The sequence below is a fragment of the Babylonia areolata genome, chromosome 8, assembly GCF_041734735.1.
Source record: "Babylonia areolata isolate BAREFJ2019XMU chromosome 8, ASM4173473v1, whole genome shotgun sequence".
Taxonomy (NCBI): domain Eukaryota; kingdom Metazoa; phylum Mollusca; class Gastropoda; order Neogastropoda; family Buccinidae; genus Babylonia; species Babylonia areolata.
Window position 1 is genome coordinate 48,444,401 of NC_134883.1, and position 16,697 is coordinate 48,461,097.

Below are 16,697 nucleotides of genomic sequence, written 5' to 3' on the forward strand. Positions count from 1 at the left end.
ATTACAGGATCTTTAACGTGCGTTTTTGATCTGGCATATACACATGAAGGGGGTACAGGCACTAGCAGGTCTGCACATATGTTGACCTGGGAGATCGTAAAAATCTCCACCCTTCACCCACCAGGCGCCGTCACCGTGATTCGAACCCGGGACCCTCAGATTGACAGTCCAACGCTTTAACCACTTGGCTATTGCGCCCGTCAGCAGCTTATCTCAACATGCTAAATGTCATGCCTTGAGTGCATGCATATCTATATATATATATTCGGCTTGTGTACCAGTCACAGTGGATTTCCTCTACAGGACTTTGCCAGAGAATAACAATTTTGTCGCCATGTGTTCTTTTTCTTTTTCAGGACCTCCTTTTATCGTCTCCTCCAAATGACTCAACGCTCAGTTTGATTTTCCAATCAAAGTAGGAAGAAAGGAAGAGAGCGGATTTCTTCTTCTTCTTCTTCTTCTTCTGAGTTCGTGGGCTGCAACTCCCACGTTCACTCGTATATACGCGAGTGGGCTTTTACGTGTATGACCGTTTTTTAACCCGCCATGTAGGCAGCCATACTCCACTTTCGGGGACGTGCATGCTGAGTATGTTTTTGTTTCCATAACCCACCGAACGCTGACATGGATTACAGGATCTTTAACGTGCATATTTGATCTTCTGCTTGCGGTATACACACGAGGGGGGTTCAGGCACAGGCAGGTCTGCACATATGTTGACCTGGGAGATCATGAAAATCTCCACCCTTTACCCACCAGGCGCCGTCACCATGATTCGAACCCAGGACCCTCAGATTGAAAGTCCAACGCTTTAACCACTTGGCTATTGCGCACGTCGAGCGGAATTCAAACCCAGACCCTCACAGACCTTCAGCCCCACAGCCCAGCACAGCTTGAAGGGGTCTGTACCCCTACACTGACCGACCCACACTGCATGACAGGGGCACGACAAGTCCACCCCTGCTAACCAAGTCATCATTCTGTGTGTGTTCTTTACCAAAGCGCGTTGGGTTACGCTGCTGGTCAGGCATCTGCTTGGCAGATGTGGTGTAGCGTATATGGATTTGTCCGAACGCAATGACGCCTCCTTGAGCTACTGAAACTGAAACTGAAACTCTCTCTTTACGTGTGTGTGTGTGTGTGTGTGTGTGTGTGTGTGTGTGTGTGTGAGTGAGTGAGTGTGTGTGTGCGTGTGTGTGTGTGTGTGTTTGCTCATGTGCACCTGTGTGTGTGTGTGTGTGTGTGTGTGTGTGTCTGTGTGTGTGTGTGTGGTATGCATGCAATGATGCATGTGTGCATGTACCTGACTGCAAGTGCATAAGACTATCCAGGGAGAAAGTGCGCTATGTGTGTGTTCCTCTCCCACAATAAGAAATAATTTGGAGAAAAACTGAATTGTACCAGCAAGTCAGTGGGGAGAAAAGGGAAGGACAGATAGACAATGATTTTTTTTTAAAGTGAGAGAAGAAGAGAAGAAGAAGAAGAAGAGAAGAAGAAGAAGAAGAAGAGAAGAAGAAAAGAAGAACAAGTAGAAGAAGAAGACGACAACGAAGAAGAAGACGACGACAACGACGACGACAAAGAAGAAGAAGAAGGAGGATTAAAAAGGAGTAACAGGAGAAGAAGAAGAAGAAAAAAAAAAAGACAGTTAAAAAAAAAAAAAAAAGAGCACTGGAAAGAGATTAGAGAAAGAGCCAATGAATACTATCTACGTGCGATCCTATACGCGACACCAAGACAGCCTGTCGACAGATCCCAACCACAGAAGACAGAAGCAAGACAGAAGACCAGGGGAACCCATCAACGTACAACGTATCACATTCACAGGCACTGTGTCTCCCACCACTGCATGCACACAACCACCTGACACGCACAGACCCAACTGACAGGTTAACAAGTCAATCACTAGGCACACCCAACGGAAGTGATAATATCTTCCTTTTTTTTCTTTCTTTTTTTTAAAGAATACATCGCCACACTGTTCGGAAAGGATACTTTGCATGTGTATGTTGCTGGGGGGTTTTTGTGTTGTTTTTTTTTACCAGTCACATTCCCAAATGAAAATACAGAAATCTGAATACTAGATTAAGAGGACATACCAACAATGCATACATGCATAATTATATGGGAATTATGGAAACAATCTGAAGCAGACACTGTTCAATCCATACCAAACAATCTAAAGCAGACACTGTTTAATCTATACCAAACAATGTAAAGCACACACTGTTCAATCCATACCAAACAATCTGAAGCACACACTGTTCAATCCATACCAAACAATGTGAAGCACACACTGTTCAATCCATACCAAACAATCTAAAGCAGACACTGTTTAATCTATACCAAACAATGTAAAGCACACACTGTTCAATCCATACCAAACAATCTGAAGCAGACACTGTTCAATCCATACCAAACAATCTGAAGCACACACTGTTCAATCCATACCAAACAATCTGATGCACACACTGTTCAATCCATACCAAACAATCTGAAGCACACACTGTTCAATCCATACCAAACAATCTGAAGCACACACTGTTCAATCCATACCAAACAATCTGAAGCACACACTGTTCAATCCATACCAAACAATCTGAAGCACGCACTGTTCAATCCAAACCAAACAATCTGAAGCACGCACTGTTCAATCCAAACCAAACAATCTGAAGCACACACTGTTCAATCCATACCAAACAATCTGATGCACACACTGTTCAATCCATACCAAACAATCTGATGCACACACTGTTCAATCCATACCAAACAATCTGATGCACACACTGTTCAATCCATACCAAACAATCTGATGCACACACTGCTCAATCCAAACCAAACAATCTGATGCACACACTGTTCAATCCATACCAAACAATGTAAAGCACACACTGTTCAATCCATACCAAACAATCTGATGCACACACTGCTCAATCCATACCAAACAATGTAAAGCACACACTGTTCAGTCCATACCCCACTGAACTCCATTTTTTTCTCCTTTATTCTTTTATGTGAGTTTGTGTATTTTGTTTGCCTTGTGTGTGTGTGTGTGTGTGTGTGTGTGTGTGTGTGTGTGTGTGTGTGTGTGTGTGTCTGTGTGTCTGTGTGTGTGTGTGTGTGTGTGTGTGTGTCTGTCTGTCTGTCTGTCTGTGTCTGTCTATCTGCCTGTGTCTGTTTGTGTGTTCGTGTGTGTGTGTGTTCATATGTGAACATGTGTGTGTGTGTGTGTGTGTGTTCATGTGCGAGCATGTGTGTGTGTGTGTGTGTGCGCGCGCGCGCAAGCATGTGTGTGGGTGTGTGTGTGTGTGTGTGTGTTCATGTGTGTGTTCATGTGTGTGTCTGTCTGTCTGTATGTGTGTGTGTGTGCCTGTGTCTGTGTGAGTCCTATGCTGACTCTCCTAGTCACTTTGCCTCTATCAAGACAGAACGTTCTTTCAACGACCTGTTTTGTTTTCGTCTGCTGACATGTCTGTTCTTCATTCAGTGATCCCCCCTTAACATTTTACACCGGTCAAAAACACGCTCAGTTTCAACACTGACATTCAACATTTCATACGCTTGACTATGTGTGTATACATATGTATGTGTACATGACTACATGCATGTATATGAATTTGTTTTGTGTGTGCGTGTGTTTATGTAAGTTTGTGCCTGCCTATGTGTGCATATGTGTTAGGGTAGCTGTTAGGTACACATGTTAAAATGTATGTATGCATTGTGTGTGTGTGTGTGTGTGTGTGTGTGTGTGTGTGTGTGTAGTCACATTTTGGTGTGTGTATGTAACATTGACATAATGTTTTATGTTAACAAAAGCATTTTTGTAAAGCACCTAGAGCAGATTTCTGGATAGTGTGTTATAGAAATATCCATTATTATTATTATTATTATTCTTTTAATAGCAGTAATTAAGCAACTATTGGTAATAATGCCCAGTTCTTTGATACATTAATTCAATTAATGAAAACAAAAAACAAAAATCAACACAACTCTGCAAGCGATTATTTAATCACAGACTGAAACACTAAAGTGATGTGTGCATTGTTTTACCTCTTCTTCTTTTTCTCTTCTTTTACCTTCAGCTTTTTTTTTTTTTTTCTTCTTCTTCTTCTTCCTCTTCCTTTTCTGCTGATGCCTGTGTCCCATGATGAGGACAGGTCCACACCCTAACAAGTACACGCCCCCAGGACAGAGATGCACGACATATCAGGTTTAGCTTGCTGACAGGCAGCAGACACCTTTCACTGGTCAGCCTTCTTCTTAGCCCACCTCCACCACTACCACCTCTCTCTCTCTCCTCCCTTGCCTCTGATTATATGTGAACAACTGCCTGGCCTTCCACAAACTGGGATAACAAAGTTCTCTTTTTCTAATATTTACAGAATCTGTGTGCAAGCGCGAAAAGACTTCAACTATTTTGAGAGTTCACGTGTTTAGGTTTCTTTTTTTTTTTTTTCCTTTATCGCCTAGTTTAAAACCACTGCATTTTCTTTGTATACCTCTGCTGCAGTGCGACATGATTATCACTGTTCTGTTAAGCGCTGATCTGCTTAACGAAGTAGTTTACACATGAAGTTTTCAAAAATAATATATATATATATATACATATTATGTATGTATGTTGTATATGGTGGAAAGAATCCAGAAGCTCATTAACTCACCTTGACGGTCAGGTTCTTGATGTTTTTGTCAAAATCGGCATCGTTACAGCTGACCAGCTGCATCTGTGAAAGCGTCTGGTTCGACATCTACACATACAACATGCACATGCAATGCACATATCCTGTACGCTTAGTCACATGTATAACACACACACGCACGCACACACATGCATTCACACAAACACAAACACACACAAACACGCACATGAGACATACACTCGGAGACATACACATACTGACACAGTATACACACACATGCACATTTAAATGTGTCCATCAAATATAACTTCCAGTGAAATGCTGTTAAACTGAAGAACAAAGTACTCAAATGTGTGTGCACACACACACACACACACACACCCACACACACTGAAGAACAAAATACTCAAATGTGCACACACACACACACACACACATACACACAGTGACATGCACATAAACACATCTGTGTATACACAACTAACCTAACACAAACCAACATGCAACCAAACACACACATGGAAATGGCACATGCACACACATGCACATGTATGCACAGGTATGCATGTGCGTGCCCGCACACGCACACACACACAACCACAAACACCAGTGCACATGCACTTGCATACACACACACACACACACAAATAGATATCCACACAAAAATTACACATATTTGTATAAAAACCATGAACATAAACCACACACACATTTTACAAATAAAGTATAAAAAAAGTGTACATATGAACAAAAAAAAAACAATAAAGAAAGAAAATGTTCACACAGTGAAAAGCAAACATTCCATCCAACACTAACAAACTGTTATTAGTGTTTACCTGTGTGGAAAATGCATTCACCTATTAGTCACATACAAACTATTGATTGCCATTTTAAGTAAATGGTTGATAATTACATACATGCATGTGAGTGAGAAAGAGAGAGAGAGAGAGAATGAGAGTGTGTACACCCCACGTGTGTGTGTGTGTGTGTGTGAGGCATTTCTGTGGAAAATACCAGGCAGACTGTGTGCAAGTGATGAATGTCAAATACACACCTGCCTCTCAATCCCGTGTGAAATATACAGGGCACACACTGATGGGCTTGATTACCACTCACAATACTTCAGGCTGCATCAACTTCACCCTCTTTAACAGCAATCTTCCCATGAGTCACTCTTTATGTTCACATCCATCTCATTATCAACATAAAGCTCACGATCATACTGTTTTAAACTTAGCAGAGGCATGCAATTTGATCTGAAATTTTAAACACACACACACACACACACACACACACATATATATATATATATATATATATATGCATAATACTGCACACACTGATACTGATTGTCATATTTTGTATATTTTAAAAAATGCATGCTCAGCCTGAGCTAATTCCATCCGCTGCCATGAATTATCATTCTAACAGCCCACATACAAAACACCTTGGATATCACACTATCTTCTGCTCATATCTATTCCTCTGTTCTCTCTCTCTCTCTTTCTCTGTTTTTTTTTTTTTTTTTTTCTTTTGTGTGTGTGTGTTTTTTTGTTCATTTGTTTTTTGTTTTGTTTTTTTCCTTTTCCTTTTGCCCAGTGGCTGGACATAAAAAAATCTTTTAAAAAAAAGTTGTATAATGTAATGCTTATTTCACAACCTTCTTGAAATAATTATAATTTGTTTCATTTCATTTTGTTTTCTTATACTGCACAGTCAAACAACAAATAGTATACTGAAATAGTGCTGGAATAATTACAGGGAACTACTGAAAAGCATATTTTGAATTTCCAAGTCTTTCGTCATAATTTTTTAAAGAATAATTTATGTATTTTGTGGACATGATAATGTTTCAGAGTGATTTTAAAGGATTTATAAATATGCTGTATTCAAGCCATCATTAACGAGTCCATGGGACCTCCAAGAATTTTAACTGCACAGAAACCCTGATGTGTGTGTGTGTGTGTGTTCTTTTTTCACATGTGCATGCCCTGACATGTGCATATAATATTATGTATTTTGTGATTCATGCTGATGATAATTCGACGAGAGTGGAGGCAAGTCATTTAAACTATTTAGGGTGATGATGGGGGCGGGGTGGAGGTCCTGACAGCCCAGGTATTCACCTGTGGTCAATTTCCGGGGTCACAAATGGAAAGTAAGTTATTTTCTGGTTTGGCGCCTGTGTCAAAGAACGCATTCTCACAAAAGCACAAATTAATAACCAAAACGACCAACACCGCTAATCCCGTGTACATGCCCACTTGCCAAGCTGTGTCAGGATAAAGAGACAGGAATGACATCACACCTGTCTGTCCCCAAGGCACTTTGTTCGGTTCGACTGATGATAAGGTAACCCACCTGCAGATTACCTTGTTACCTAGTAACTGTTAGCTGTCAAAAGCAAATATTGCGCACAGTACAAATCCTTACCTTGGCGACAATATATCTCTTGTGCGTATTTTTGGAGTGGTTGTCTTCTTCTTATTACGTGCTCAAACTTCACCGACGACGAGAAGCACTTCAAAGCCTCTCCCCCTCTGCCGCGCCATATTTACAATCTCTAATTTTAGATTTGGAAGAGCCTTCAACAGGCGAGTCCAACATTAATTTGTGACGGGCAATTCTGGGTGATGTATTTCCACTTTTTAAATGGTGGGGCATTCTGATTCTATCTTTTACAGTGAAATAAAACCTTCACATGAACATCTTGTCATCATATTCTGAAACATTTTCTGTTCGTGCAAGTTTTGTAACAATTTCTATACTTTTATCCCTTCACCCCTCAAAATTGATTTCGTTGTGTTTGTCGTCACTTCCTGTACGCCATTTGTCGACCTTCATGGTGCGAATCGCTGGTCAAACTCCGACAATGGACAATCGCGAGGAGATATTGGACGCCTTAAATGGTTTGTATAAACAAATATATGGTCGCGTTATGGTTTGATTTATAATATTTATAAACGTGTGGTGTAATTGAAATATTTTGTTTCAGATTTTTCACGGAAACAGCCAAAAGAAATTCCACCACTGCTGGAACAATTCCTGAAGCAAGTGGCGAAAACTGGGGAGACGCTGTAAGTTCGGAATTTTTTTTCTTACTCAGTTTAGACGATTTCTTAAGTGATTTACCCATATGTGAATCTGTTGGTTTATTTGTTTGTGGCATAAGTTATAGACAGTTGCGTATTTGTCCACGTGAATGTGATTTTGGTTGTTCATTCATTTTTACGAGAAAAACAGTAATGGAGTAATGGACACAAGTTTGATTTCCTTTTCCGATTAGTGTGAATTCTAAGGTGGATCTGCACTTCCAGTGAATTTACATAGACATGTTTATTTCTGGGAATTGTAGAAACAGTAACATTTCAATTATATAACTGGAATGAACTTAATTGATATTTGGAGTAACTTCCCTTGCATCAATCAGGATGGGGAAATGAAAATCGGGTTGGTTTTTTTTTTAATAATACTTTTCCTCAACCATGTGATATCAATGGTAAACAAGCCAGTTACTCAGCCACACAGTTGAGGTCACTATATCACAGAACTGCAGGAGGAGGACACTTAAGATTGACAACAACAAAAAATTAAAACAACCCAAACCAGTCATAGTAAGTAACTCTCTCATAGATTCTTGATTTGTTTTTGTGACATTTTATTCTTGAGCATTTCAAGGTGTGTCAGGGGTATCACTGTCTGCTGGTCTAGGCATATTTGAATAAGAATTCTTTCCCTGTATAATGACTTCATTGAAATGAATTAAAATTTTCTGCCATGGCACACGCCCGTGCTGTCATCGTTTTTCGCCTGCTCATCCCTTGTTCAGCTTGGCACAGTGCATGACAATGGCTTTGCCCAGAAGCATAGTTTACTCACTATCACTACCTCCATATTACACAAGCCATGTTGGAGTCATCTTGGATTCTTGGTAAGAGGTCTTTCTCACTTACACTAGAGGTGCTGCACTGTGTATGTCATGTGTGATTGAACAGTGAGCTGTTAAATCAGGATTTTTAAGGTAAAATTCTCAGGGAAATTACTTCAGGGGTTAAAACAAGGGGATTAAGCTTCCAGTAACATTTGAATATATAGTGTGTTGGAAATCTCACTTTATCTTGAGTCTATGGGGGAAACAACATTAGGTCCAGACACATGACACAACTCAGGCCTGTTGAAGGATTGAACTGTGGAAGACAGGAAGGTTGATGGGTTTGTTTGTTGTTGCTGTTTTGTTGTGTGTTTTTTTTCTTTCTTTCATTCTTCTTTCCCTGGTTATGCTGATCTCTTCAGATATTTACATTGCTTCCAAAGACATTTGAATGGTGAATTTTTGAAAAGACAATGATTAGTTTAAGTGTTATTTAACTCTGTAAAAGAAGGCTTTTATATCTTTTTTTGTGTTGACTAGGTTTCCATGGACATTGTTAAAGGCATTGTTTGTGGCTAAACTGGAACAAGTGATGCATGAATTCAATGAGGAGTGTATAAATGATGAGATGCCGACCTGCCCAAACGTGGAAAATGCTCACTTTGAAGTCTACAGAGCACGCATCATGGAAGCAGTCCACAGATTTCATGGGTAAGGTTTTGTTTCTGGGCAGAGTTCAAGATTGCTTTTATCTTGTTTTGGGCTTCTTTTTTTTTTTTTTTTTTTTTTTTTTTTTTTTTTTTTTTTTGAAAACCATTTCTGTTTTAGCTTCTGTCTCTTTAACTTGCAAGTTTTAAATGCTTTTTTTTTTTTTTTTTTTTTTTAACTGGAATTCTTGATGATTGGGACAAAAGCAGCTTTTAAAAAGATCAGTTTGTCAGTTTCCACATCTGCCTCTTTTTCTGTGAATTAATGCAGAGAAGAAGGGAGAAACAAAAAATTTTCAACATTGATGATGGTGATGTATTTTGAGCATTGTACGGAAAGAGGTCAAATGTACAAAAAGAGGTCAGATGCATTAAAAGAAAAAAAAGGGAGTGCACACATTGACACAGACACTTTGTTATTGTGTGCTCAGGTGTGACCGAAGGTAAAATTTAGATAATTATTGTGAATTGTTTCCCCTTATTTCAGTGCCCCATTCACCATCCAACGTCTGTGTGAGCTTCTGACTGATCCCAAGCGGCATTACAAGCGTTGTGACAAATTCATGAGAGGTCTTGAAAAGGTAAGGGAGAACTTCTTCATTGTGATCAGGAACAGTTCGTTGTGTTCTGTTTATGTTTTGTTGAGTTGTTGTTTTTTTCATTTGAATATATTGAAACAGAGTATTTGTGCTTGTGGACGTATTCATGTAGAGCTGCATTTTGATTATCAGAATGTGCGAGTGAGTGAGAGAAATGCCACAGGTCAGTAGGTGTGTTGTTGCTTTTTTTCACATGACTGTAGTGTACTGTACTTTTTTCTTTCTTTTTTTATCCACTACAAATGCCATTCCAGCATTCATTTGTTATGCATATGATAATTTTTGTTCCACCCTTTTGGCAGCCATAGTTAGGGGCAGTGCATCATGAAAACACATTACCCGATTGAAAGCCCACAAAGGGGTATGACCATGAATTTATCTTTGGTGTTTGATCTTAGGAATGAATGAACACTAATTAAGCCATGCCTGCACAAGAGTGTGACTGTTTAAACTTGCAACTGCATGATCACTTATATACTTGTGTGTCCAAATTTGTGAATGCACAATCACTTGTAATTGTGACTCTTCATACTTGCAAATGCACAATCATTTGTATGTATCCCAAGAGCATTGCTTATGCATTTATCAAAAAAACAACCTGTTTATCATAATGATGACATACTGTTATATTTCTGTGGTGGCCATTAGTTGAAATTATGAACATGTCTGTTGCAGAATGTCTTGGTTGTAAGCACAGTTGATCCATTTGGAAGGTAAGTTTATTTTTCTCAGTCTCAGGCCTCTTCCTATTTTCCCTCCTGCTTGTGTTTAGTCATATTATGATTAGTACTAGCTGCAAAATATTTCTTTTTGAAACCTGAAATGTTGTAAATCATAAATGTAGACTTAACTCTAAGGAATACTTGGAAACTTGATTCCAGTTTTGTTGTTGGCCACTAGCGAAATAATATATTTTTTAATTCATTTAGATTTACAGAAATGGTAATTTACTTCGAGTGTAGCTATTTGTAGTTTTATGTGTAATTCAGGTAGGCTTATAGAAATAGTTGAATACTTAGCTGAAGTTTGTAGCTGTTTGGTTGACTGGCGGCTGCAATGCGTCATCAGGAAGGTGGTGTCGGAGTCGAAGAACCTGGTGAATGGCATGGACAGCAACAACAGCAGCAGCGAGGAGGGTGGCGCTTCAGCCACCTCCAGCGGTCACACAGCGGCCACACCCCCTGTCCCCTCCTGGTCCTCCCCCTCCTCCTCCTCCTCCTCCCCAACCACCTCCTGGCCTGTCCAGGCCGACCTCATTACCCCCTCCACCTCTCCGCTCCTGGAAGTCTGTGACCTCCCGGACCCCAAAGAATCCCTGTCTGGTGCCAGCACCACTACCCCCCACACCTCTTCCGACCCCTCCCCTGTCAACGGTCATGACATGGTGGCTTCCAGCAGCATGGATGTGGCCGCTGACGGTTCAGCTGTCACAGGCACGCCCTCTGCCCATGTGCCCCTAGTGTCCAGCTTGGAAGAGACAGTGGACAGTTCTGACCAGCATGTGGCAGCGGAGGAGATGGTTGGGGTGGAGGAGGAAGCGGCCTTGTCGACAGCCATCTCCCAAGAGGCAGCGGGGGTGGTGGAGGAAACGGTGGTGGAGACACTGCCTGTGGCGGCTGAAGGGATGAAGGAAACGCCAACAGAGGGGGTGACGGAAGGCAGTGCAGAAGTCACATCACCTGCAAGTGGCGACTGGCTTGGTGAGCTGATTTGTCTTTTTTTTCCTGGGGCCTGGGGGGTGGGGAGGGTTGTTTTGTGGTGTTGGGGACTGGGATCTTGTGCTCCTTATATTCTTTTCGTGAACAGAAACTCAGTGTCGATTCTTTTTCCATTGCTGCATAGTTAAGGCACCTTTGACACAAAAGGCTGTCAGTCTTGCCTGAAGTGAAAGAGCAGAAAAAACCCATGAATATTTAAAATCATAAATGATGAAGACTGAAGACATCTGATTACACAAATATGCGACCCAAAAAGTGTCATTCACTTTACGAAAGTAAAATTACCAAAAATACTTCTTCTTTTTTAAAGATGGAACAGGGTGAAAGTATATCAAACAGCATAACAGTTTTCTTCCGTTTTATGTTGTTCAGTCATTGAATTGAGTGATTTCTGTTTTGCAGCCAACATCACGGACAAGACAGCCAAGTCGGAGCCCAGCACAGCAGAAACCCAGGATGACACCGAGGCACAATCCCAGACCAGCTCGAGTGCAGAATCCAGAGAGGCTTCAGGAGCAGAATCACCTGTTGCTTCAGTTCCAGAATCCCCCAACAGTGGTTGCTCAGAATCACAGGAAGGTGTAGAATCACGCACCAGTGCCAGTGAAGAAGTGGCCAGTGTGGCAGTGGCAGACTCCTCTGATGCCAAGCCATCCACTGAGGACAGCTGTGCAGACACCTGTGTTCAGCCTGACTCTGACAGTGCACAAGACCAAGTGTCCAGCGGAGAGGGGGAGACTGAGGCACAGGTGAAGGATGCCCAGATAGAGGAATGTGATAGTGCCACTAAGGTGGAGGGGGGTGAAGAAAGCGGCACAGCAGCCAGTGATGCAGATGATAGCAAAGAGGCACAAAGTGTGGACACAGTGCCGACTGCATCCAAGTCCGATCCTGTCATCACCAACACTTCCCCGACCACCTCCGACACATCAGGAGCAGAGGATCCGGTGCCACCTGTATCAGCAGTGCCCACTTCAGACAGTGCAGAAGCCAACACAGCTGAAGACTCCTCTGAAGTTTCCACATCGCAAGAAAAATCCCCCTCCGCTTGCACGGCAGCAGCACCTGATGCAGAATCAACCAACCCCAAAGCATCAGATGCTGATGTTGTCAACTCTACTGCAACTACTTCATCATCAGCATCCCCAGTGGCCCTTTCGGCTTCTTCTGAAGAAGAGAGATCTGAGGAGGCAGACACCAACTCTGCAGTTGACATGGAGACGGACAGTGCTGAGGGCAGTGACAGTGTTCCCAAGGCAGCAGAGAGCACGGAGCCAGAAGCTACCACCACCAGCAGTGGAAGTGGTGACGTACAGCAGGAAGCCCCCTCCACAGACAGCTCCTCACAGCCAGAACCCATGGAACAGGACTGACCCCACACTTGGTGCAGTGTTCAGAGGACAGCTTTCATCAGCTCAGGTTGTGCCCCAGCTGCATGGACAGCCTGGCTGTGTCCCTGTGGTGAGAGACAGGCGCAGAAATGGCCCGTGTTGGCTGTTGGTGCACTCAACCTAATGGGCTCTGTTCTGGTCAGGATGTCTGCTGTTAATTTCCTTCTCAGGCAGTTTACCAGGAGTCACAGGTGTCCATAATTATGGTGATCTAGTGTTCCTAGCAAGCAGAAAATACTAGAACGCTAAACCAAACATACTGCCAAAACACCTGTACAAACTTATTCAGTCATTTGTGACTTGTCAGTCGTCTTTTGTCATAAGATTTTATAAATTATGTTATTGAGAGCAACTGGATGCCGTATGGAATAACTGATTGTGAAATGATTACATGTATTACATATAAATGACTCAAACTACACAATAGACTTGTTCAGAAACAAACTGGTTCAGTCAATAGAGGGTTTGCCATCTCTGCTTTGCGTAAACTATTAGAGGATTGTGAAAGTGGAGACAAATCTGCTGAAACATAGGTGTAACATGGCAACAAGTTTTGTTTGGGCAGTTCAAGGGCTCCTCACTCTGTTCCTGCAGGCAGCTAATATCTTCATTCACATACTTTATCATGGATACACACTGTCTATGATTTTCTTTTCTGTAAAATATTATTTATAGTATCCTTTGTTTGTCTGGTTGGGGCTTGCTTCTAGCAAAGTGACCCAATTTGTAACATTCTCAGAGTGTCTGTGGTTTTAATAACATTGATATTTTCTCAGGAACTACATACTTGTACAAATGCCTAAGGCAGCAAATCTGATTAGACAATACCATATTTCATCATTCTCTTGAATCAACGTTTAAAAGGTCATGGGGCCATACAGAAAATACAGCTTCAAAAACAAATTGTTGACTGAAATTGGCATTTTCTCAGGAACCTGTGAAAAAATAGATATTGGACTTGCATTACGTTGCTGCCTCCAGCAGATAAAAAGCTCACGAGGCCTTTTGCACTGTCAGTATATTTGAGGGGGAAGATTGTATTTCCTGACAAAAATGTCGCATGTTCAATTTCAGTATAAAAGAAAACGAACATGTTGTGATTGAAAAAAAAAAACATGCATTCTGATATCATGGTACACAAAAAACATTGTCAACATTTGCCCACAAATGAATTGCTGTGATTTTCACAGGTGATAATCTTCTCTTTCTTTTTGGTTTTTAAGCTTTGAAAGAAGTCCTAACATGCGTTACTTCCAAGCTTTTTGGTGTAAAATACAGGGAATGAATGACACTGAGGAGACTAATTTCTGAAGACAGTATCAGGTAAAAGGAAGAAAGAAAAATCCCTGCAAGAGAACTACTTTCTGAAGGGGGGAAAAATACATTTTTGTTGACTAGCATGGGATTGGTCACAATCAGTGAGAAGAATTTCCTTTTCAAATCGTTTACCAATATCAAGGATAGCATGCCAGAACCTTTACGGTTTACCAGTGTTGAGACTCATCTTGGATAATTGAGCATGAAACCATAGTTTCTGTGGCTTCTGTTTAAAGGATCAGTTAACACTTGCTTTGTTATCAGAATGTAAAACAGGTTCAGCTGCTGTCCAAATATTTGTTAGTACCATTGGATTCCTGACTGCAAGATCTAGTTCAGAGGGGGGAAAAAAGACCAACATTATTAAGACGGGGGAAAAAATTCAGATACTGAGCCATGCATGTGAACAGATTGTTGTCCTGCTGGCTCTGTTTCAACCATAAAAACCATGCAAGAAATGCAAACTTGCCAATAGCTCAAACCCATTCCTGCTATCGAACAGAGAGAATATTACATGTCGATTTGGGCATTTCATTAGATTGTCTAATGAAAGACATTCTGATGCAACATTGATCAGATTTACTTGGGAAAAACATTTGATTATTAAGGATTAGGGGAGGGAAGGGATATTTTTGTACATTTATCTTCTTTTTTTTTCTCCCGTATTTATTTTTACACATTTTCATGTTAGTGACTCCATTCACTTGATATACTACATTTAGGCATTGAGTCGATTGACAGTTTGCAGTTTGGGGAGTCCTCATTTATCAGTTCATGAGAGCAGAGCAGACTGTAACATGATTTTGACTGTTTAGTGTTAGTGAGAAACGAGAGAGTGATTATTATTTTTGGTTGTTATTGAGAGAATGGGAAATTGGCACATTGTTCATGTGACATTGTTGTGTGCCCACGTCACAGCATGTGGATCATGCAGAAATCAAGTTGTGCAAGAACCACAAGTGGGCTGTGTTGTGCATTGTTCATGAATCCAATGTGTTAAATGATTAAAAATGATAAAACAATGCAATATATTTAAATATTTTAAGTGTTCTGTTCCTGAATCTTTCTCAGACTGCTGTTTCATTGTGTCAGTGAACACTTCCTTCACAAACACATTGCATGGGTGGAACTATTGAACATGATAGTGCCTGCCTGTTTCTCTCCTCCCACATGTTCTGTCTCAATCAGATCACTTCCTCTTTTTTTGCACAGGCCAAACTGACACTACAGATAACGGCCAGATGTATCTGACTTCTGTTGCTTATAAAGTTATATATAAAACGTTACAGCTCAGCCAATAACACATCGCCATATCAGGGTTGAAATCATGTAAATATTGGTCCCACTGAACATGAAGAGAAAAAAAAAACTGGAAAAGACCAGACAATACAGTCATAACCATCCACGCAAGCACATAGGATATATATGCCTCTTTTGAGTCTGACGTTGACCATTCCATTAATTCCATTAACCTAACTTTACAGTTTAAATGATACTGTTGTATAACATTTTTGTCACAACAGATCTCTCTGTGAGATCAAATACAATTAACAAAATTATACATGACGGGCATACAAAACCAAAAATAGGGAATGGGCACCTCTTACAGCCTATGCACAAAAAAGAAAGTACCAAACTGTAATGTACAGAAAAAGGCAAAAAACAATTCAAGGTTTCCAATGGAAAAAAAATGGGTTGGTAAATTGAACCACAATGCAGAAAAATCAGAAAGGGAGAGACGGCAGAAAGAACTAGCTAGCTAAATGGGAAAATCCATAAACAAACTTAACAGAGCAATAGAGGTCATTTCTAGTGCAGAAGGTGGGGATATTACTCATTCTGAAATGATATCTAGCATCCCAATGGGGGAACTTGGATCTGAAAATCATATTGAAAACTAATTATCACCAGATCATTGTCTTTGCCAATATCTTGTTCACAGTTAAAATGAATTTCCACAGCATGGAAGTATTCACTGTCTTGGTTTGTTTTGTTTTTTTATTTGATGAATGAAGGTGCTGCTAATTCTGCTTGTTGAAGACACAGCATCCTAAAGAATAAAGATAGACCAGGAGTACATGCACTCAACACAAAATCAACACTTTCATCAACACTGATAATTTTGTCACATTTATTCAACATTATACTGAACATCACTCTTCTGAGGAGTGATCTGGTAGTGAATTCACCCTTTCTTTTTTTTGCGTCAATGCCACTGTTCACTGTCACATCACATGACAAAATATCAGAAAGTAGCACTATGGAACCCCCTTTTCAACAGGCGAGTAATGGTATACAAAGTGTAACTTGCATGTCAGTCGGAAAGGAAATTACTAAAACAAACCAGCAAGACTTTGATGTTACTTGTGAAATAAACAAAAATAAATCTTCACAATCTGTTGCAATACTTCTAACCAGCCATCAACTTCAAGTCACGAGTGGCAAGGTAGTATG

General features: G+C 40.6%; 2 protein-coding genes across 5 annotated transcripts in view; one reads left to right on the top strand and one right to left on the bottom strand.

Moving 5' to 3' along the window:
* The window catches only part of LOC143284892 (uncharacterized), a 129,435-nt gene extending 122,252 nt beyond the window's left edge, over positions 1-7,183 (bottom strand). For all 4 annotated transcript variants that reach the window (XM_076592020.1, XM_076592019.1, XM_076592018.1 and 1 more), the window contains exons 1-2: positions 7,074-7,183; positions 4,662-4,748 (exon numbers count right to left, since the gene is read on the bottom strand). In XM_076592020.1, coding sequence (XP_076448135.1) covers positions 4,662-4,748 — 87 coding nt within the window. In that variant the 5' untranslated portion in view covers positions 7,074-7,183. The remainder of the gene's footprint in view (positions 1-4,661; positions 4,749-7,073) is intronic.
* Positions 7,184-7,435: 252 nt separating this feature from the next.
* LOC143284893 (uncharacterized) lies at positions 7,436-15,280 on the top strand. Its single transcript, XM_076592021.1, has 7 exons — positions 7,436-7,549; positions 7,636-7,717; positions 9,052-9,222; positions 9,706-9,799; positions 10,493-10,530; positions 10,886-11,517; positions 11,938-15,280. The coding sequence occupies exons 1-7, from the start codon at positions 7,483-7,485 to the stop codon at positions 12,906-12,908; spliced, it is 2,055 nt and encodes a 684-aa protein (XP_076448136.1). The 5' UTR covers positions 7,436-7,482; the 3' UTR covers positions 12,909-15,280.
* The last annotated feature ends 1,417 nt before the right edge of the window (positions 15,281-16,697 follow it).

What these genes read in the sequence shown, in the direction of transcription:
- LOC143284893 (XM_076592021.1), top strand. Translation starts at nt 7,483, where the DNA reads ATGGTGCGAATCGCTGGTCAAACTCCGACAATGGACAATCGCGAGGAG. An exon ending in GCGAAAACTGGGGAGACGCT is followed by an intron (nt 7,718 to 9,051) that starts GTAAGTTCGGAA and finishes TGTGTTGACTAG; the next exon opens with GTTTCCATGGACATTGTTAA. An exon ending in TGCAAGTGGCGACTGGCTTG is followed by an intron (nt 11,518 to 11,937) that starts GTGAGCTGATTT and finishes TCTGTTTTGCAG; the next exon opens with CCAACATCACGGACAAGACA.